Source organism: Amblyomma americanum, chromosome 6 (genome assembly GCF_052857255.1).
Source record: "Amblyomma americanum isolate KBUSLIRL-KWMA chromosome 6, ASM5285725v1, whole genome shotgun sequence".
Taxonomy (NCBI): domain Eukaryota; kingdom Metazoa; phylum Arthropoda; class Arachnida; order Ixodida; family Ixodidae; genus Amblyomma; species Amblyomma americanum.
The window spans coordinates 37,984,626-38,006,149 of NC_135502.1; the positions used below are offsets into that span (position 1 = coordinate 37,984,626).

The window sequence follows — 21,524 nt, forward strand, 5'->3', positions numbered from 1 at the left end:
ATTAACTGACAGCTCTATTCTAATAAGAGAGTAATTACTCACTGGCATCCACCCAAGCACAGCTATAAAGCTGTACAGCTTTCCTTTGTAGCTGTATGGCTGCGCTTGGGTGGATGCCAATGAGTAATTACTCCCTTATTACAAATCTACTCCACCTTGAGAGATTCCCCTAAACATCTGACCAGCTCTATTCTACTCGTACAAGTTCAAGCACGACCACATACTGCACAATACTGCCAATTGAAACTTCCAACACTTCACAAACATGCCGCAGATAGCTAATCCAAGCCAGAGTTTATTTTGCAGGATGTAAACAGACATACAAAGTTGCGATATTTTTTCAAGCACTCTCAACACATTTTTCTAATAACACACAGATAGAGCAAGGTTGCAATGAATGAAAAATGCAAATCTGTTCTCTACAGAGCAACTCTACAACAAGAAAGCAATAAGGTGATAAGAGCTCGAAATTTAAGGCGCAAAGATACAAATACTGCAAATATGGTCAGTTAAGGATATGATGGCCAGTGCTTGTGCTTTTCAAATTACACATTGGTTAAGCCTAGCCCTCCTCCGCACTTCAGCATAAACGTGGCTCCTGTCATGTGTGCAACCAAGTATTTGTCACGTTCACCTCAACGCATTAAGTACAAAATGTCACAAATATGGCAGCCATGGGTGGAAGTGAAGGGCCTATCATAAGAATATGCAGAGTGTGCAACAATTACAGACAGTAAACAAAGTTCTCACACACAGTGGCAGCAATGACCACGTGTCACGTGAAGGTTGTAGCACATGCATAACACGCGCATGATGACAGATGCAGTACAAGAGTATATTTTATCAACTGCAGCTTGATGAAAACAGTTCTGCAGAACTTGGCTGCTCCTCTGGTACCTCTTCTTTCACAGGACTGACCAAGTCACTACCTTGATGGGTGGTCCTCCTGGTAAGGGCCCTTCTTTTCTTTGCTGAAAGAATGGTGCTTTCATTTGATGTCGCACTCTCGATGGTTACGCTTGATGACGACACCTCATCAGGTCCACCTGAAGCAGGTGACAGTGTGATCAGTTTCTCCTTGAACCGTTTCACCAGTGTAGCAGCACGCTTTGCCTTCACCCTTACTTCCATCTTTTGAGCAGCTGACATCAGATCAGACAGGGCACACCTCTGGGTGGTTCTCAGGAGAGTGAGAGCTTTGAGGTAGTAGAAAGAATCCGAGGACTCCGGGTCCTTCAGTACTTCTCGGCACAGCAGCTCAGCAAGTCGGTCGTGTGGCGTTGGTTCCTTGACTTCATCTTCTGATGCATACTCAAACGGATTCTCTGGCGATCTCAGCAAGGTCACTTCAACAAGGAAGTTCAGAACATCACAAGGGTCCAGATTTGTCAGAGGGTTTTGAGACCGGGCTGTCAGTACCGCTTCCAGTGTGGGCATAAAGGCTTCTTCAAAGCACTGGGTATTTCGTGGACCACCTAATGAGTACATCTTCATAAACGCACCCAGGACCTGGTGAAACCTGCCATTCTTGTCAGCATCCGGATTGATCCAATGCAAGATTAATGCTGACATAATAGTTGAAGAGCATATGTGACCGTAGAGTTGCAACTTGGCCATTCCTTCCGCAGCTACGGCCCTAATGTTCTCATCTTCCATGTCAGTACACCTTGTCAAGAAGTCAACCAGAAGGTCGGAGGAGGCCTTGGATGGAATAGGATTTTCATCATCACCTCCTTCAAACACAGCTTGGATCATGGCATCAAATGTGTCCAACCCGTAGACAAGAAGAACATCAACAGCTCCTGCTAATGCAATGCTCTGAATGACTGGTTGATCAACCAGTGCAATTTCAAAAAGAAGTTTCAGGTTCTGGGTAGCAACATCCTTACTCAGCACACAACAGGCAGACAGTGCCCTGACTGCCTGCTTACGAATTGCTGTATCCATTCTGACAATCCCAGGAAGAACAATGTGCTCATGGCATGTCAGAAGAAAGGGAGTCAGAGATGTGAGCGGTGTCGTGATAATCATTTCAGCAACCAGTGTGAGGCACTTCAGAATGATTGCTTCACTCCTCTCGCACTCAATTTCTTCAGGCTCTGGTGTCGGCTCCACTACCTTGGACTGATGGTCACGAAGATCGCCTTCCAGCTCGGTTATCTTCTGCTTGGTCAACTTAGCCGCATCAAAATCTTCTTTTTCAATAGAAGTTGAAAGCTCTTCTTTAAGTATGTTCAGCTGCACCTTAATCTTGGCAATCAAGAGATCCATGTTCTGAGCTTCCTCTTGAGTTTGCGTTTTCTGTGAGCAACTAGACAGTGGCGCCTGGATTTCGGGCAGTAAAGATTCAACTTCTTGCAGTGTGTCATCAGGCTTTGGGTGCACATATCGAATCACCTTCATCAGGTGTGGGATTTGCAGTGAACCAACTTTTGGCGAAAGGAGCAGCCTTCGGACAGTATCACGAACACGTTCTCTTCCAGCATTGTCAGCGAGATCAGCTGACTGCATCAGCAATATGAGCTGCTGTGAAACAAACTGATGGTCAAGTTGACGAAGTGCTTCCCACTTTGTACTAAAGGACAGCACATAGTTTGAAACAAAACCGCAGTAAACAGTGAGGTCTGGGAAGATTTCATCTATACGCGACTCTGATTCAGCCGATCCTTGAGCCCGAAGATTTAGCACTAGCATCCGCCAGTACAATGCACTTTCACAGCTGAGCTTGTCTTCTGCAATAAGCTTGTCCTGGTCAAGTAAATGCTGTTTAATGTCTTTAATAAACATGTCGATACCATACTTCTTGAGCAGTGCCTTCAAGAGTGCCTCCACAACTTTCTCCGATCCATGCACATCGAGCAGTTTTATCAAATCGGCCACATTGTCTTGGCAGTGCTTCAACCAAGCAGGGATCAACTTCTCTGTAACAACCTGCCTGACGCCGCTCGAAGGATCGTTGAGACCGCAGTCCAGAAGCTGTGTTCTTTGCTTTATCTTCAGATACCTGACAGGTGCCTTTTCTGCGACGCGCTCGAATGCAAGCTTGCGCACAGCATCTCTACTATCGCGCGTGCGCTCAATCAAGGGTCCAAGCGTGCGCGTGGACGGGACCATGTGACTGACGATGGCCGCTCGGACGTCGACGCAGGTGTCCGCTTCAAGGTGAAACAAGAACTTCTCAACAATTTTACACTTGTTGTTAGCAGGATCTTGAAGCCTCGCCAGAGCGCCCACAGCCCGGCTGCGCACACTGCCGATTCGATCGCGAAGCCTCGCAAGCATACAACTTTCAAGCTCCTCGAAAAGTTCGTCGCCAATACTGCTCTCGTCGGTTACGTAGCTCAGCAGCTTGTCCACGAAAAGACAGCATCTCTCGCGCACAACTCTTTTGCCGCTTTCGCTCCACACCAGCACTTTACGAAGAATAGGGTCCAAAAGTTTGTTGTCCGGGGCAGGCTCTTCTTGCGGCGCCGAGGGCGCGGCGACGAACCGGGCGGCAAAGTCTAGAAGACGCTCCGCGTACTCACTGCTTTCAGCGTTCGGAATGATGACTTGAAGGTACCACAGGAAATCCTTGAGGAACTCTTCGTGAGGAGTATCGCAGTACACGTTCCGCGCCACTTCCAGGCCTCTTTCAAAAGCGTTAGGCTTGTTCTGACAAATAGTGAAAACGTCGCGGAGCGTAGTCATCGACGTCACAGTCATCTTGCGTTAGCACGACAGTCAGCCGGACTCAGCAAGGTCTTGAAGACTACGCAGTTATTGTGGACGGATCACTCAAACAACTCAAAGTACACGAGAACATATGAACCGGCAGCAGACAAGCAAACATCAACGCTAGACTAGCTCGACCGTTGGCGCGCTCCGAGCATTCAATGTTTGCGACAGTCACGCCACTTGCGGAAAGGTCGGTAAGTACTGCAAAGATGAAATATTGTTTTGGCATAGCCTCTTCTATTGTTAAGGCATTGGTTTAGGAGTTTAGGGCATGATGGTTTGGGGATTAAACCTTCCGTGGCCTTTTCGGTTGAAACTACAAAAAAAGAAGTACGCCGAAATGAATCCTTAGTTGGAGCTGTTTCGGTTTTCATTTCTTTGCTACAGTGTGTCGAACCGAAATTTTTTTTCGGGTTCGGGTTCTCGTTCACACCTTCAAGGTTCAGTTCCGGTTTCGGCTCCACAGCGACATTCCATTTCGATTCGAACGGGTTCGGACCCCCGCCCCCGCCCGAAAAAAATTTTTTTTGACGCAGATTGGGTGATGATGATGGGTTTCTTAATTAGCCCTGTTGATACTTTGCTCCCTTTCCGTGTGACGCTGGTATGTAAAATAAAAATATAGAGTCAAACCCGAATATCTCAAACCCGTGTATCTAGAATTACTGCTTGTATCCCCATGAAAATTCTACGGCATTTTTTTCTGCCTCTGATTTTATTGAAACTCACGGTAAGTACATCGCAGTTTTTTGGTCTTTTGTGCCATATTTCACAGTGGGACGGTGTTTTATTGCAGTTCAAATAAAATTTAAAATTTCCCATCTCGTGGCCTCAATCAGGGAGATTCCTACAGGCAACATTGCGTGACGTCATTGAACGCACGGCCGTCGATATTCGCCCTGTGTTTGCTGAAGGACAAAGTTTTGAGCTTGGTTTTGGTTACTTCAGGCAAATTATGACTCAAGTTCTCACTTACAGTCGCCAGTTTGGCCAGCCAACGCGCACACAATAGGTGTCGTGACAGTATTCGTGACGTCATAGTTTGGTCTGTCGTGACGCTTTCGTTTAATCGAAACCCAGTTTCGGTTTAGATTTCCTGGTACTTGCTCTTTTTAAATACTCCTGCTTGGTACTTAGAAAAACGGTTTTTTGTCGTGTGATGTGATTATCGGTGAAAATAATGAAGCGCCGACCAAAAGGTGTTGTCAAGATGGAAGGACGTTTCGACTTCCACACGGAAGTCTTGTTCACTGATGGAGAAATTTCGCACACAAAGCTTAAGTACGTTGTGCTAATCGTCGCAGGCATCTAGCGTACGAGGGCGGTAGATTGCCGATGTTACGGTTGAGCGTCTGATCTGTTGTCTGGATAAACAGAGACTCCAGATATTGGCCAGACGAGATTTCGTCGAACCTTAGATGTGATTATCAGCTTAAAATGTTAAAGAAAAAAACAGAATTGGCCTTTAAAGTACGCGAAAGTCGCGTTCTACATCGAACTGCAACTGCGCGTTGGGCCCTTGCAAGAGGCGCTTCTCGGAGCTTTCGATCACTTTCCGACACGACCTTGGGTAAACCTGGTAAACCACGCGCGCTGGTAAACCGCGTGTGGAGGTGAGCGTGGGATGTGCTTGATGGTGGCCTTCAGCCTCTTGTGCGCATTTCCAACGCCATATCACTGTCGTGCGGTGAAGCCAACCTAACCGAAATCTAGCAGCGGCCCTCGCGTGGCGTGCTTGCTGCCGCAGGCGCGGCGGGAACCAGCTGTGCTTTAATTTCAGTCAACTATTACGCGACAGCGGACAAACCGCCGTAGCTGGCATTGATGTGTCGAGACAATTCCGATTGGTTGAGAAGGCCGTGATGTCGCAAGTTGTGGAACGAGGTTGTAGCATGACTAAAATGTCATTATTACATGCAAGGATGTAAAGTAAATAAACTGAAAATAGAATTGGGATAATTAGTTGGGAATCAAACCCATGACCTTTCGATTACAAGTCAGACAAGCTACCCCTATGTCTTGTGGCACGTTCGTTCGACATGGTTTGTTGTGCCTACGTGATCTAGTATGTCTACTGATGTATGCTGATGCGTGTGAATAATTATAAAGAGGTACTAATTAAGAAAGAGGGTAGCAAATAACCGCTAATGCTGTCGCGTCATACGTAGCTGAAGGCGGAGCTAGTTTTATTAGGCGATAACATAGAACCCTCACCGGAGCGGCCGTCCGTCGTAGTCCAGAACTTCAGATGAATTCTGATTAGCTGGAGGACAGTGACGTCATCAATGGCGTCAGAACAGAGAAATCCCATTGACTGACGGTACGCGACGTCACCAGACCGGAGAATGCCCACCAGACCAGGTGCGTCTGTGTGAAGACTCCACCTGCCAACCGAGGCAAATGGCAGGTTGTGTACGGAACGAGCAACCTCGGTCTCACAAGCCCCATCAGTCACCGCTGACCAAGGCAACAACAGCTCCGAATGCTATCGCATTGTCAACACATAGTGGAATTAGTGTCCTTGTGTTTCAGAGCGTTAGCTCTAATTAGCTCGTTTCTCAATTTCGCGCTGTCGTCGTCGTTTGCAGCGCCACCTTCCTCATAGAGAAACATACGTATATTTCTCTATGCCTGCCTCGATGGTAGGTGGCAAGAGAGAAATCCTCCTTTCCACATTTAAGGAATGCTCTTTCCTTCCCGCGCCTATTCAAATCGTTCATTTGAATGATCGGGGCTGCTTCTGTACAAGCGTCGCCACTCAGTATGTTGATAAAGGACTGTACATAAGTTTGAAAACTGATGGGGAAAGGAAATGGCGCAGTATCTGTCTCACATATATCGGCGGACACCTGAACCGCGCCGTAAGGGAAGGGATAAAGGATGGAGTACTGAAATAATAAAGGAAGAGAGAGGTGCCGTAGTGGAGGGCTCCGGAATAATTTCGACCACCTGGGGATCTTTAACATGCACTGACATCGCACAGCACACGGGCGCCTTAGCGTTTTTCCTCCACAAAAACGCAGTCGCCGCGGTCGGGTTCGAACCCGGGAGCTCCGGATCAGTAGTCGAGCGCCCTAACCACTGAGCCACCGCGGCGGGTCAACCCTGGGAGGTGGTATGCTGTTAATGGTTGGTCGCGAGAGATTGATCATCAAATAAGCGATGCGGCCTAGCTATTGCTGCAGTGCCGCATGTGAGCCACAACGCTGTCAGCGCTATGCATTCAGGCCACATCTCTCTCTCACCACCGCCACATGTATCGAAGCACGAATGAGGCGTCCGCATATCCAGGGAGCCAGTTATGTGACCTTCCTTTGCTCAAAGCCACCGTCGTCTAGAACATTGTCGACGCCAACGCCAATGAACACAGTGAACGCCGCCATCTTTCGCTTTGTATATCCTGGATTAGCTGAGCTAATCCACATTAATTTTCCCAGTTGTCGGCTAAAGATTTCCCATTTTCCCCACAAATATATATATATATATATATATATATATATATATATATATATATATATATATATATATATATATATATATATATATATATATATATATATATATATATATTCAAAATGTAGTAATTTTATAGTAAGTACAGCCAAGGTAATAAATATAAGAATGAGTGAAATAAAATAAATTCCGTGCATCCAGCAAGTTGAATTTCCCCCTTCCGGTGGAGATGAGAGGAAACTACTTGATGATGAAATCTGGGTTTCTTGATAACCCGGTGGTTCTACTCGCAAACATTCACATTACTCAAGGAAAGGAGAAGGTTAACTATTTATTTACAACATAGGTAAAAAAACGAGAAGAAACAAAGCAAGGAGAAAACTATTTACATGACTAAATCGTGGATCAGACGAATTCAGCCCCCGCTCAACCCAGAGCGCTTGGTTTTAAACCCTCTGTCTCCGCCCTTAGCGGGGACAGCAACCAATAAGATAACAAACGACCCATCTCGCCAATCAGTGGTTAGGGAAAGGAAAATAAGGTCCGCCCACTGATCAGAGATTGGGGAAAAAGTTCTGATTAAAACATTTGGGAAGGAGGTTTCAAATAACCACACAAACAACACAAATGCGACTTCCGTTCCCCGCGCCACCCACGGCACCACAGATGCTAGAAACATGTGCCGACGAGGCGATGACTCAGGTTGTTGACAGCAACAAAGAGAACACAGTCGTTAAGGGAATCACTGCAATCACTCACGACGCTGGCCGGATCCCGAAGAGACTAACCAGTTCTGCAGAATTCCGCGTAAATCTACGAGGTGGCGCTCCCGTCGCAGTTTCCACTTCCCCCATGTGGGAGACTTCCCTCCTCGCCCAGCCGGTGCTGTCCTGACGCAAGATGGCGAAGATGGGCCGCGTCGAAATGGAAGGGGGAAACACGTTCTCCACAAAGTTAATGGTGAAAACTTCAGCGACCTGATGTTATTACTTTGCTGAACAATCCAGGGGAGGACAGCGGGTCAGCAATTACAAATTCAATTTGTATCGAGAATCTGATAAACTGCGGCACTAAGCAGGCCGATTTTCAGCAAGAGCTTTTCAGTCTTTCATGGCGGCAGCTACAACCTTTGTCCGTAAACTTTCTAGACTAATTCATTATCTTCTCTAGAAATGATTCCCCAAAACAAATGTTGGTGCGTATGTGTAGCGTCATCTTTTCGGGCTAACCTGAGCTATTTATGTTAATTGCTGTGGCAGCTGCCAGATGGCATTACATGTAGCAAAATGCGTTGTCACTAGTCGTTTGCGCAGTCTACTGTGAGCGAATGTGGAGAGATGTACATCCACCTCAAACAGCGTGCGAACATCAAATTCTGCGTGAAGCTTGGCAAGACAGCCACACAGACGTATGAGCTCCTTCGTGACGCTTACGGCAGCGATACATTATCGCGGGCGCGAGTTTTCGAGTGGCACAAGAGGTTAGTTTCGGGGAGAACGTCGGTGGAAGGCGGCACAATGCAGGGGCGCTCTTCAACCTCACGGAATGAAAACAACGTGGCTCGGATCATGGAAGTGGTACAGCAGACCGCACCATTACAGTCCGCATGCTATTAGATGCTCTGGCAACATGCCACCAAATTTTGCGTGAGAACTTGGGGAAACGAAAGCTGAATGCCACACTTGTGCCGCACTCTCTCACACAGGACCAGAAGGACACGCGGGCATCAGTGAGCGCTGATTTGCTCTCCAAGGCAGAGAGGGATGCTGCATTCGTCGACAACGTAATTGCTGCAGACGAAACATGGCGTTTTCAATACGATCCCCAAACAAAGAGGCAGAGCGCCGAATGGCGGTCCACAAGCTCGAAGGCGTCGAGAAAGGTGCGGTGACTGAAGACCAAAACAAAGACGATGCTGATAGTTTTTTTCGATGCCAGAGGTGTCGTACACCACGAGTTCCTCCCACAAGGGCAGACGGTGAATCAGGAGTTTTATATCCGCGTGCTCCAACATATGTGTGATGCACTGCGACGCCGTCACCCTGACTTATGGGCATCTGGACAACGGAGCCTTCTCCCCGATAACGCAAGGCCGCACACTGCTCTCAGCGTGACAAAATTTCTCTCCAAGCACAACATTACTGTACTTTCCAATTCGCCATGCTCGCCTGACATCTCCCCATGCGATTTTTTCCTGTTTCCTCGTGTGAAGAGAGCCCTAAAAGGTCGCTGTATGGGGAGCGTGGAGGCCATTCAAGACGCCACGACAAAGGAGCTGACAGCCCTGCCATAAGAAGCGTTTTCCAACTGTTTTCAAGACCTCAAGAAGCGTTGGAAGCTGTGTATAGACTGCAAGGGAGACTATTTCGAAGGGGTGCTGCAAAAATGATTTCAATGTTAAACGCATTTTTTAATGGACTCAGTCTGGGAAATTTACGGACAAAGGTTGTATATCGGTCGCAGCCGGGGGGACGTTCAGTGTCGATGCCTCTATTAGAAATTATAGCATGTCAATGAGGAAATCGTCTTCTGTAAGCTGCTTCCTAAGTTTAGCGGTAGCTGTTTCAGCTAGCGCCGGTGAGGTTACCAAGTCTTGAGAGCCAGCTGCCACTTTTCCGCAACGTAAATCTTACCCCATGAGTAGAAAACCGTCATTTAATTCACGGATTTTTCACCAGCCGTTTAATCGTGACACATGTCCACATACACTTATACAGGGCAATCCAAACGTCCACTTTATACAAGGCAATCCGAAGTTGGCGTGCTCGGCAGCTAATCCGAAAGACGCGGGTTCGATCCCGTCCGCGGCGATCGTATTGCGATGGAGGCGAAATTCTAAAGGCCCGTGTACTGTGCGATCTCAATGCACGTTACCCCAGGTGGTCGAAATTTACGGAGCCCTTCACTACGGCGTCCCTCATAGCCTCAGTCGCTTGGGGACGTTAAACCCAACAAACAAACCAAAGTTGGCATCTTTAAAGATAGCCTGCGAAGGCTATCTGCGAAGGCTGAGCTACTGACGCAATAGCACTGCAAGGCTGGGCCTGGCTGACAAAACAATTTACTAACATCGCGCTGTGTACGGGCATGCGCTTTTAAAGCGAAAGCTTTACTGGCCGCGAACTTGCGATTTCGCCGTGGCGGTGCTCCGAGGAGGCACATGACGTCACAACGCGCGCCTTGCCGCGGATACTTCTCTCTCTCTCTCGCTTCCTAGTCACTACTACGCATGCGCCACTAGTAGCACCGAGCCACTGGTGTTCCGCCGCTGCGCAGCACGGCGCCTTTCCTCAAAATCTAACTTTCGATTTTCTCTTTCTTCTTTCCCTCCCTCCTTTATCCCTTCCTTTACGGCGTGGTTCGAGTGTCCACCGAGATATGTGAGACGGTTACTGTGCCATTTCCTTTCCTCAAAAACCAAACAAAACAAGTGAGCCGACGGCGTTTTGCAAAGGCCGTTCGTTTTCACGAAAGTAAAGGCGCACAACCGGCTCCGTGAGTCAGTGGAGACCTCAATCTCGCTTTCATGTACGTGGCGTGGCGTTGGTGTCCAACTGCAAAAGCCTGATTTGGTTGCGTTCCGCACACTGGATAGGCAGCGCGTCCTCCTTGCCACCCTGGGAGGTGGCATGCTGTTAATGGTTGATCGCGAGAGATTGGTCATCAAATGAACGCTGCGGCCTAGCTATCGCTGCAGTACCGCATGTCAGCCACAACGCTGTCAGCGCTAATGCATTCAGACCACATCTCTCACCACCGCCACATGTATCAAAGCACGAATGAGGCGTCCACATATCCAGGGAGCCAGTTATGCGCCCTTCCTTTCCTCAAAGCCATCGCCGTCTAGAACAATGTCAACGCCAACGCCAATGAACACAGTGAACGTCGACATCTTTCGCTTTGTATATCCTGGATTAGCTGAGCTAATCCACATTAATTTTTTGTTCACACATCGTATGGGTGTTCCTCTTCATACTTTCAACTGAAGAGAACGGGTAATTTGCGGGGAAGTGCGTTCGGAAGTAAAGTTGCAAGATGGTCCAATCGGTTCAGATTCATTAAAGGGAACACAGAGCGGACACAACTGCAAACACAAAGGGACACTGAGGGCAGATTAATATTGGCCTTTATAAATTGATTATTGCATTTATAACGACAAAAACACTAACTGAAAATGCAACTTTTAAGAGATATAAAAGGCCATAAAAATGATATACAGGTGCCGCTGTCGCCGTCCGACCCCGCGGTGGAACTCTTTTGTACAGAAGCTGTGACTATACTGCACGAGATTTTTTCCACCTTTACCCGATAACGACGTTACCGGAAAAAAAAAAAATGAAACCGTGTGGCAGCTTTTTTTTTTGTCGTTTCTCTTTTGTTAGTAAAAATTACATTTTTCATTGCATGCATGACCCCCGAGAACGCGAATTAAGGACAGCTTGAGAGGCTTATAAGCAGCGTGCATGCAGTTACCGGCCGGCAGACAGCCAGCTGAAACAATAATGATTTACATCGAGTCCAGGAACAGGTCGCGTTGACTCAGGCGACTTCTAACGCGTGCCGTGGAAACCGAAGGAGCAGAACGCTAATGACGGAAAACGGCTTTCCGAAAAACGTTCTCAGCCAGATACTCTGAAAGAGGCGGTTGGAGAACGCTCAGCGAGACCGTGATGGCTGCGGTGAAAGCGGTGCCTTTAAGCGTTGCTGTAGCGATATGCGCCGCCTCCTTTCTGGCCATCTTCATTGAGGAGGCGGGAAGCAGACCTCTAGGTACACGTGAGTGGTTTTGTTACAAGTTACTTTTGCATTCTGCTGATGTAAAGGGCAGCAGAGTTCACCCTATATATTTTGACAAGGCTCTCAGGCTTCGACTTAAAAAAAAGGGCGATCAACATCGGCCGCCCGCATGGCGTGAAATTTTAAAAATTCTGCTAAATGCATTAACCCCTTGCCAGGATCGGAGTCACCGTTGAAGAGACGTGGTCCTTGAAGGCTGTGTGAATTGCCCAGCAAATGTTAAAGTGCCCTCTCTTGAAGGTCACTACGTTTCACAGTAAGCTCTACGGAACGCTTTCTAAAGCTGCGGCGTCTGACGCACGTTTTTACTCTTCTAAGCGTCGGACTTACCCTCCTCCCCACCCCTCTCTTACGCATTCCAACAGATCCTCTTCAGACGCCTCCAGACCCGCTCTCTGTCATCCCCTCAGCTTTTATCCCACTATTGCGGCACATACCCTGCATGCTCCCTATGCGGTGACCCCCACGCCACACTCTCCCATATCCTCTTCGGCTGCCCTGCTGACCCTCCCCCGCGGGGACAGCACACCATCTGGAGCTGGGAGGACTGTGAGGTCCTGCTCATGTCTGCAGACCCGACATCGCAGCTTGCTGCGGTGACTCGGGCTGCCGACGTCATGTCCCGGCATGACCTACTTGATGCACTGCGGGACCGCGCAGTGGCCCAGGGACCCAGCTGGGTCTAAAACTCACTTGCTCAATAAAGTTTTTCTGTATGTCTGTCTAAGCGTGAAATATACCCACACAATCGGCCGCATCAAAGAAGCATACAAGCTCTCGAAGAATCTCGTAGTACTCGCAAAGCATAGCCCCAGAACGCGTTCCGCAATCGGTTGATGATTCCAGCGTCCGCAATCGCACAATTGTGCGGTACGTTGCTTAAGCCGATGGAGCTTACGTTTTCAGCTAGCACGCGCGTGTTGCCAGACGCGGCTGTAAGGTATACGACTTTCTGCTGTTGGTCTACACGTCATGAAGAACGTACCGCACCAGTGCGCATTTCGCAGAGTTAAAGCAACAAAACAGAATTTTGCTAACGTTTTGGTGGATGATAAAGGGATTCAAATTGCGTTTGGTTTGGTTTTGTGGGGGTTTAGCATCCCAAAGCGACTCAGGTCAAGAGGGACGCCGTAATGAAGGGCTCCGGCAGTTTCGACCACCTGGGGTTCTTTAACGTGCGCTTACGTCGCACAGTACACGGGCCTCTAGAATTTCGCCCCCATCGAAATTCGACCGCCGCTGGCCGGGATCGAACACGCGTCTTTCGGATCAGCAGCCGAGCGCCATAACCACTGAGCCGCAGTGGCGGCTGATTCGAACTATGTAAATACATTCCGCTTTAATGACGTGCAAGTGGCTCATAACAACTTTTAATTTCTGGAGTGAGAAGTTGTGCTTGTTGCTGGCAAGCATCACCGTTGTCATAGTCCTATGCGTAGACTTTGGTGACTGATCATAGCCGATACTGAAGAGACGTTGAGGTAGAACGCATAGTACAGGCACGTCACATTTAGAATGAAGAAGCAAGTTGCGTTGGCCAAGTGGTGCGGTTGAAATAGCAAGAGAAAACTGTGAACAGTTCTGTTCCGCTGCTTGTCACTGCTAGCAAGAAATAATCAGCGTGCGATAAAATTTCTAAATAGCGGATGTCAATTTCATTGCATCCACGATGTTCAAGAGTCGACTGTTAACAATAACGTTCATTCCTGCATGTTTTCAAGACAGATGTCTCTGAGCGGAACCATCGACACAAGCGACAGCTAGGTGGCATCTTCAACACCGTATTAGATGGCGTCAAGAGCATAGTGAGTAAGTACTCTGTTAAAAGTCTCTCATCGCTTTGTCACCAGAAAAACGGTCGCATATATTACGGTGTGTACCAATGTCTTCCGTGAGGATTCCTGCGCGGAGCTTTTGACATGCGGAAAAGGCCCGGAAAGTGTGATAGGGAATTTTCAAAATTCCGCAAGTGCGCTTTTCCGCATAACAATGTTGCCCAAGACAAGATGGTAGGTAAACTCTTTTATTGCGCCCAAAAACAGGGGACCAGTCAAAGGACCGGTTGCGCTGACTTAGAGGAGGTCGGCGGGGATCCTTTGGGATGCCGCGGCCTCCACCGCGCGCTGGATAAGCCAGCGTGCTGACCACGCGTTTCCAGCTCAAACAAAGCGAGGGACGAATTTTTTTTTCTTTGATTCTTCCAAAATACGTGTCTTACATTCTATCCCCATCCTTGGCGCCTGTCCTGCAGCCCACGCAGTTTTTTTATAGCGAAGTCGGCCATCTTGTCTTTGCCAACGTAGTTACGTGAGAAAGCGCACTTGCGGAATTTTGGATATCCCCTATTCAGGGATCGTTGGCACCTGTTGGCAAAAAAAAAAGGCAACACGAAAGAAGATGACTGGGTAATGTGGTAGTGCGATTACGGGCAGTTGAGCGCTTACCGTATGAGGCCTTGGAAGAATGCGATTTGAATTGAGCCCCTCAACAATCACTTCAGATGAAACACGAAAGTATAAATTGATTGACGCGTTGGAGCTCTCGGAAGTAAAAAAGAAAGGGGTTATAACGAATTCCAGTAGACGATCCGGAGCAAGTTTTCTTGCTGTGTGAAACCGAAGAACTCTTCCAACGGGCGATTTGGATTCAGATGCTGAGTTCCCTAAATTCCCCAGACATCTTGCTCCTTAGCAGATTTCGAGAGCGCTCCCAATCGCCTACTGGAATTTTTCGTTAGCTGCTTTTCTATGCGTTTAGAAAAGGACGATGACGAAGGAAAACCCAGCGACGATAGTCCGGTCACGTCTGTGCCGTTGCACAATCCACGCGATGACTTGAGCAACGGATCATCATCAGTACCATGCCAATGAGCTCGCTAACAAAAAAAAATAGAAAAACTTGCGGGGTATCGTAGGGTGTTAAGCAACAAATCAGTGTTAGCAGTAATGGTTGTTACACTTCACTTTAAATCGATCGCCTTCCCACTGCGTCTTTCAATCTGACTTTGCCGTCACTTTTTCGTTCCGCTGTTGCGCGGGCTTTTGCCGGGTGGAGTGTAGGTGTGTGGAGGCCCTCTGGAAAGTGGGTGTGAGTTGGTGGCTGGTGGATCGCGCTTCTGGAGGTGGGTGGTACCGGTGAAGCTTCACACAACGGACCCCCCCCCCCCGTTTGGAAGGAATGTCACTCATATTAATAGCTCATGCAATAAAAAGAAAATGTATAATGCTAGTATAAGGTTTCATTCCGTGAAAGACATCATGACTTGTAAAAAGTTCAATTTCCATCAGTACAGTCACATGACAGGCGGGGAGGGGACTCCGACACAGTATAGTCAGCTTTATTATTGTTCCCAGCTGAACCAACTTTGCGGCAAGTTTTCACCCGAAAATTGCCACTGCAACTCGATGCCTCTTGCAGATACGGGCACGAGCGTCGCCGGGCTCGGAACAGGTCTTCTCAACATTGGAGGCGACGAAGGCATCGGCGGAGTCGTCAGCGGGTTGCTTAACCTCCTCTCAATTGGATCTGGTATGTACGGGATATTAACGCGACAGCGTTAAGGGCCCCGTGTCGAAGAAAAGCCGGTGTCGTCGGCGTTGGCCGTGAGCAAAAAATCCCCTCCTCCCCCTCCTCCTCCTCCTCGCAATGTACGCCATTGCCCCAACAGATAGCGCGCGACGGCAGCGCCTCCCACTCGTCTCGTTCGGGCGCAGTGGGGCCGTGCGGGCACGCAGGAATCACGCGGTGAGCGGCGAACAACGCAGCGCACATCCAAAAGCGCGTTCATCACGAAGCCACGAAGCTTGCGGCTTGCTGCCTGTTCGTTCGGCGCGGAACCTATGCTGGAGTTCGTGGCATCGGGTTTGTCGAGAACAATGTGCCGACGAACCACGACTGCAACTTGAGTCCCACGCGCTTCAGCAAGGCGCCTGGCAGCGCTTCTACGTGGTTTGCCGCTCCGCGCGTCCGTTTCACCGTACGTAGCAGAGCGATTTGTCTAACGTGCAAGGCGTCGCGCCGAACGGGCGATGGCGTTCCGTGGACTCCCTGGCAGTGCTGCAACACGCTGTCGCGTTCCGCTCTTAAAGGCGAAGATTAAGCGTCCTCTATTTTTATGCGAAGCATACTAGCCGCACAACCGAGCTCTTCCTTGCTGCGCCGCGTGCGGCCGCGTAGCTACCACTTGACCTACATCGGCGCACCACGTGATATGACGTCACAACAGCTGTGAAAGCTGGGGCTCAACTCGCGCGCTCGCTTGCGGACGCGCAGCCTCCGCCGGCGGCCTAACTCCCGCTCCTACCGCTAGGAGATACTGACGTCACGCAATTGTATAAAAGGCGACGCACTCGTTCGCCCCTGCGCGCGCGTTCTTCCTTCTTCTTCTGAAACCCTACCTATCCTTCTCTCTATCTGCACGCCGGCAGTGGTTGTGGTGTTTTAACACCAGTCACAGGCCCGTGCATTTTCCTTTCCTCTTCCCCTTTCATCCACTTACTACTACTACTACTACTCGCACTCGTTGAGTCAGTTGAGGGTTCCTTGCGGCTGCGCGCCTACCCTTTCCTTTCAATCTTTTTTCCCCTCCCCTCCTCTTTCTACGACACGCCGGCAGTGGGCGTGGAGGCTAGTCCTCCAGTAGACAAGCCCGTGTCTCCCTCCTTTTCATCCTTCCCAACAATCACTGAAGAAGAAGAAGAGTCAGTTGAGCAGCGAGATGTCGGCCAGGGAGAGGGCGGCTCGCCAGAGCGCAAAGCGCAAGTTACAAAGAGCCACGGAAACGGGAGAAGAACGAGAAGTACGGCTTGCCAAGCGACGTATGCTTCGCATCCTAGGCTTAACCATAAGCTAAGCCAGGCCATTTTTTTTTTCTTCGCAGATCGCTGTCGATCTACGGACCTATAGTTTTGCGGGCTTGGTTTTTCGGTATGCTCCTGTGGTGTTCGCGTGCGGTAGAAAGCACACATTTTGCCAAAAATACACGGGCTCGTTCACCTATGCGCAGCGACGGCATGCAGTGCCCGAACACTGCCGTAATAATCATGTGTTGCTTGGTCACCGGGTAAGGACTATAGTGATGTGGTTCGTGACATCCCTAAGTAGCGGGGCCAGTCGGAACGTCATCACAAGTACAGTGCCGTGGTTATCACTGGAAGCAGTGGGCAGAGGATTATTACATCAATAAAGCATCACCATCTCGCTTTCTAACTTGATATGTGTTCATAACGAAACCTTGATATCCCGGAGGAGCTGGTAAAGTTTCTCAGTGGACCGCAAAATTTCGTACAGAAACGTTCTGTCAACGGCCATCAGCTTAGGTACCAAATCATGCATCATTAGCCGAGCCGGGAACCTCTGGCGACGTAACCGCAAGCAGATCAGCGTCATCATTCGCCCTAAGGAAATGACACAGCAGGCCGAGTTCGCTTTTTATAGGGAAGTGCGCTGTGCACTTTGAACTGGTGACGAAAATGCTCGGACGTCGCACTGAGAAAGACGTCAACTATGGACTTGTACTTATTTTTTCTTTTCTAAAAAGAAACATTTCCTTCTTACCGCACATTTTGTACTTGAGCGTTCATTCAGTGCCTGCTTCGATTCGTCATCGGCAAACTTGTCACGCCGTCTACGTTTGCAGATATTTCTAACCCCGTCAAAACGGCGATGCAAATGTCGCCTTTGTATACACCGATGAACTAAATCTCCTCTTGAACCGAGTTTGGAAAGCCGAGCTGAGGAGAAAGTTTGGTACCCCGATGACGTCAGGCAACGGCACGGGGCTTTTAGATGCCGCCTACGTCGAGAGCGCAATCACCACATATGGCACTGGTACGCTGTGAGCCATCAGACATGTCTACAAAGCCCTACGGGCGTAGCCGTCGATAGACTGAACTTTTGGACGAGTGACAGCAAAGGCCTTCACCCCGTGTAGCCTTTTAAAGACACCCAGAAACCTGTAGCGTGCCCTGTGCCGCTCGATGCTAGTGGGCCTTTATCCCAGCAACACGATATAGCGCTGCATGCTGAAATGAGTGCGGGGAAGCCACCGCAGTGATTGTACTCACAACTGTTTGGCGCAGCTCCGCTGCGATCGCTGTCCGCTTGCTCAGCAGTACCACGAAGCCGGTCGAAAATTGCAAGTTCTTGTTCAGCGAGGCTATACGCAGTTTTCTTTCACGAAACAACGCGGGTATAGCTGCCGCGAACTCACGGGTGCCGAAACTGATGTAGCAAAAAGCAAAAAAAAAGCACTATAATCACCAGTAACAGACTAAAACGAACTCGTGGAATCATCGATTGCTGCAAGCGACGACGTATACTGTGATGTTGCCAGCATCGGTTTTTGTTTCACCAAAAGTCGCGAAACGAGCCATCTTTCATCCGCGTCTTGTTTCAAGCTTGCGCAGTAAGCACGAATGCACGCGTCACGCTTTGCACGGTTGTAGCGCAAGCCGACTGAAGCCAGAACACTTGTTAGCTGCCAGCGGCTGGGCAGGAAATCACTCCACGAGGTATAGCCACGGGAGCATGTTGCCGTCAGCATTTTTTATTTATTTTTTTGCCGCTGGAAGTGGTTCTTACTCTTACCCGCTGCACACCGTCACCAATTCACATTTCGTAGCCGCTACTTTCGCATTCATTGGGAAGCTGAATAACCCACAAAAGGACATTTTTTCCCCCTCGAAAAATGGTACCAAAATGCTCATTTAGTACTCATGCTGCCATCTGTCGGCAAACCAAAAAATGCTTTGTACTTGCTGTGCGTACCCGCCGCGGTGGCTCAGTGGTTAGCGCGCTCGGCTACTGATCCGGAGTTCCCGGGTTCGAACCCGACCTCGGCGGCTGCGTTTTTATGGAGGAAAAACGCTAAGGCGCCCGTGTGCTGTGCGATGTCAGTGCACGTTAAAGATCCCCAGGTGGTCGGATTTATTCCGGAGCCCTCCACTACGGCACCTCTTTCTTCCTTTCTTCTTTCACTCCCTCCCTTATCCCTTCCCTTACGGCGCGGTTCAGGTGTCCAACGATATACGAGACAGATACTGCGCCATTTCCTTCCCCCAAAACCAATTATTATTATTATTATTATTATTATTATTATTATTATTATTATTATTATTATTATTATTATTATTATTATTATTATTATTATTATTATGCTGTGCGATGTCAGTGCACGTTAAAGATCCCCAAATGGTCGAAATTATTCAGGAGCCCTCCACTACGGCACCTCTTTTTCCCTTTCTTCTTTCACTCCCTCCTTTATTCCTTCCCTTACGACGCGGTTCAGGTGTCCGCCGATATATGAGACAGATACTGCGTCATTTCCTTTCCTAAAAAAAAACAATTTTTTTATTACTTGCTCTTCTTGCCTTAAAGAGGACATTTTAGAGTGCCACAAAGCAGACGAAGCTGGCCTCGTCACCAGCCAGAAGTGACGGTTTGGTTATGACGAGCCTGGCACGTCCAAGCCTGCTAGGGGTATCAAAAGAAGCAGTTCCTAATATACACGAAGCAATCACCGACAGATGATATCGAACAGTCCACTGTATAATCTGTGACCTTTCATTTCAAACACGAGTGTAGATTTCGACTGTTATTTTGAACGCTAATTAAGAACAACGTTGACCCCGGCCCTCAAAATGTGCAGAAACTAAAGGGGTCCTGGGACTAACTCTGTGATCTGTTCCTGCATTTGTTTGTTCGTGCTCTAAGGTAATTGGAACGTTTCGTTCAACTGCTCGTCACCTTTCTTGGTTTCACTCAGAAGTAGCTGCTACATTAAAAGAAAAAAATAAGATGCCAAGATTGGTTGGTTCATGCGTGCAAGAAAAGGCGGAAGACATTAGTCAATATTTTGGGCAAATAATATTCAGACGCGACCCTTGCGAGCGTCAAGCATGAAATGCGAAGTGCCTTTGGTCAAGATAAATGCCGATTAATTAGCTCTTCAATAAACTCGGTACGCTTACGTTTTCATTCTTGGAAACAAACATGCTACAACAGTGTGAGAACATGACCCGAAAACATATCGTTGACTCGTGCTGACGCGTTCAAATATTTTTTTTCATTCTATCCTCAAATCTGCGCATACTAAGCCAACTAGACAGCTGTTGTCATAATTTGGATAAGATTTTGCATTCGGACTTATATTACACCCATTTCTCTGAACCACATGCACCCTCTTGCATGGATGGCTGCCGAAGTGGCGGCGTCAAGTCATTCGTTTTAATGCCGAGGTGGGATGAAACTGGAATGTTTTGTGGTCTCACCTTACTCGTAAAACGTCCTAGTTTCCAAGCATTCGCACCGCATAGTGCTTTTATGGACACCACCATGAGCGCTGAGAGGCATTTTAGTTTTACTTATTGTTTTCTAGATAACTGACGTTAACGCAGTGAGCTATGGAAAGGAAAATGATAGGGGTAACGTTAAGAGACCAGAAGCAGGCAGAGTGGGTGAGGGAACAAACGCAGGTTAATGACATCCTAGTCGAAATCAAGAGGAAGAAATGGGCTTGGGCAGGGCATGTGGTGCGAAGGCGAGGTAACCGCTGGTCCTTAAGGGTGACTGAGTGGATTCCAAGAGAAGGCAAGCGTAGCAGGAGGCGGCAGAAAGTTAGGTGGGCGGATGAGATTAGGAAGTGGGTGCATCTGGCAAAGGACAGGGCAAGTTGGAGGGACATGGGAGAGGCCTTTGCCCTGCAGTGGGCGTAGTCAGGCTGATGATGATGATGAGATAACTGATGTAGTTCGCAAAGGTGCTCAGATGAAATATAACACACAGTCACATGACTGGCCAGTCGTTGCCTGCGTTGCCGGCGCCTGCCCCAGTAGCTTTTGGCCAGCTAGTCTCGCCGAGAAGAGAACGGAATGGGAAGGAAATTGCGCAGTCAACCACTGTGAAGCACGTCGCGCACAATCTCGCTCGTTCTTCGGCGCTGCCGTGGCAGCTTTGCGGGCATGTTAGCGCCAGCGTGATGACCGAGCATACGTGGCTGGGTGCTGCAGAAGTCGTTGTCAAGCTGTAAAGCTGGTTTCAGTACCTCACAAGAGGCGCATATTTTAACTGCTCTTCAACTGTTGTTTTAAACATGTTCAGCAATGTTGTTGTCTTTTGTTGACCGCGCTTCTCATTCCGCAGACTTGTTAGAGCGGACCAAGGTTTGAATTAATTTGCGTAGCATGCCTGTGCATGGATCAGAGCTTCGCAAGGCACAGCGGAGCCGAGTTTCGGGATTGACTTCGTGCACCCGCGGGATTTGTCAGAGCATTGCAGTCTTGGAACAGCGATGCTTTTAGCATTAAAAGCCTCATCGGGGAAAAAAATGTGGCGTCGGTTATAAAATTCTCCCATTGGCTGGAGGCAACTGATCTCACCAGACAAGTGATGTAACTTCCGGTAAAAACATGAACAGCTTCTAATATGCAATCGCATGCCCACAAAACATAAGATTAAATGTCCCTGGGAATTTTTGCGAAACTTTCAGTTCATTTTATGTGTGTCACGGAGAAATCCAGGTGCCAATGCTGCGAAGTGAATCTAATTTCTGTGCTCAG

General features: G+C 48.5%; 2 protein-coding genes across 2 annotated transcripts in view; one reads left to right on the plus strand and one right to left on the minus strand.

The window, feature by feature from the left end:
• Positions 1-275: 275 nt before the first annotated feature.
• Positions 276-3,880, minus strand: Cap-G (Chromosome associated protein G). Its single transcript, XM_077669126.1, has one exon. The coding sequence runs from the start codon at positions 3,703-3,705 to the stop codon at positions 844-846; it is 2,862 nt and encodes a 953-aa protein (XP_077525252.1). The 5' UTR covers positions 3,706-3,880; the 3' UTR covers positions 276-843.
• A 7,960-nt stretch (positions 3,881-11,840) lies between these two features.
• The window catches only part of LOC144095209 (uncharacterized), a 10,949-nt gene continuing 1,265 nt past the window's right edge, over positions 11,841-21,524 (plus strand). The window contains exons 1-3 of the mRNA XM_077628996.1: positions 11,841-11,946; positions 13,693-13,776; positions 15,385-15,495. Coding sequence (XP_077485122.1) covers positions 11,841-11,946; positions 13,693-13,776; positions 15,385-15,495 — 301 coding nt within the window. The remainder of the gene's footprint in view (positions 11,947-13,692; positions 13,777-15,384; positions 15,496-21,524) is intronic.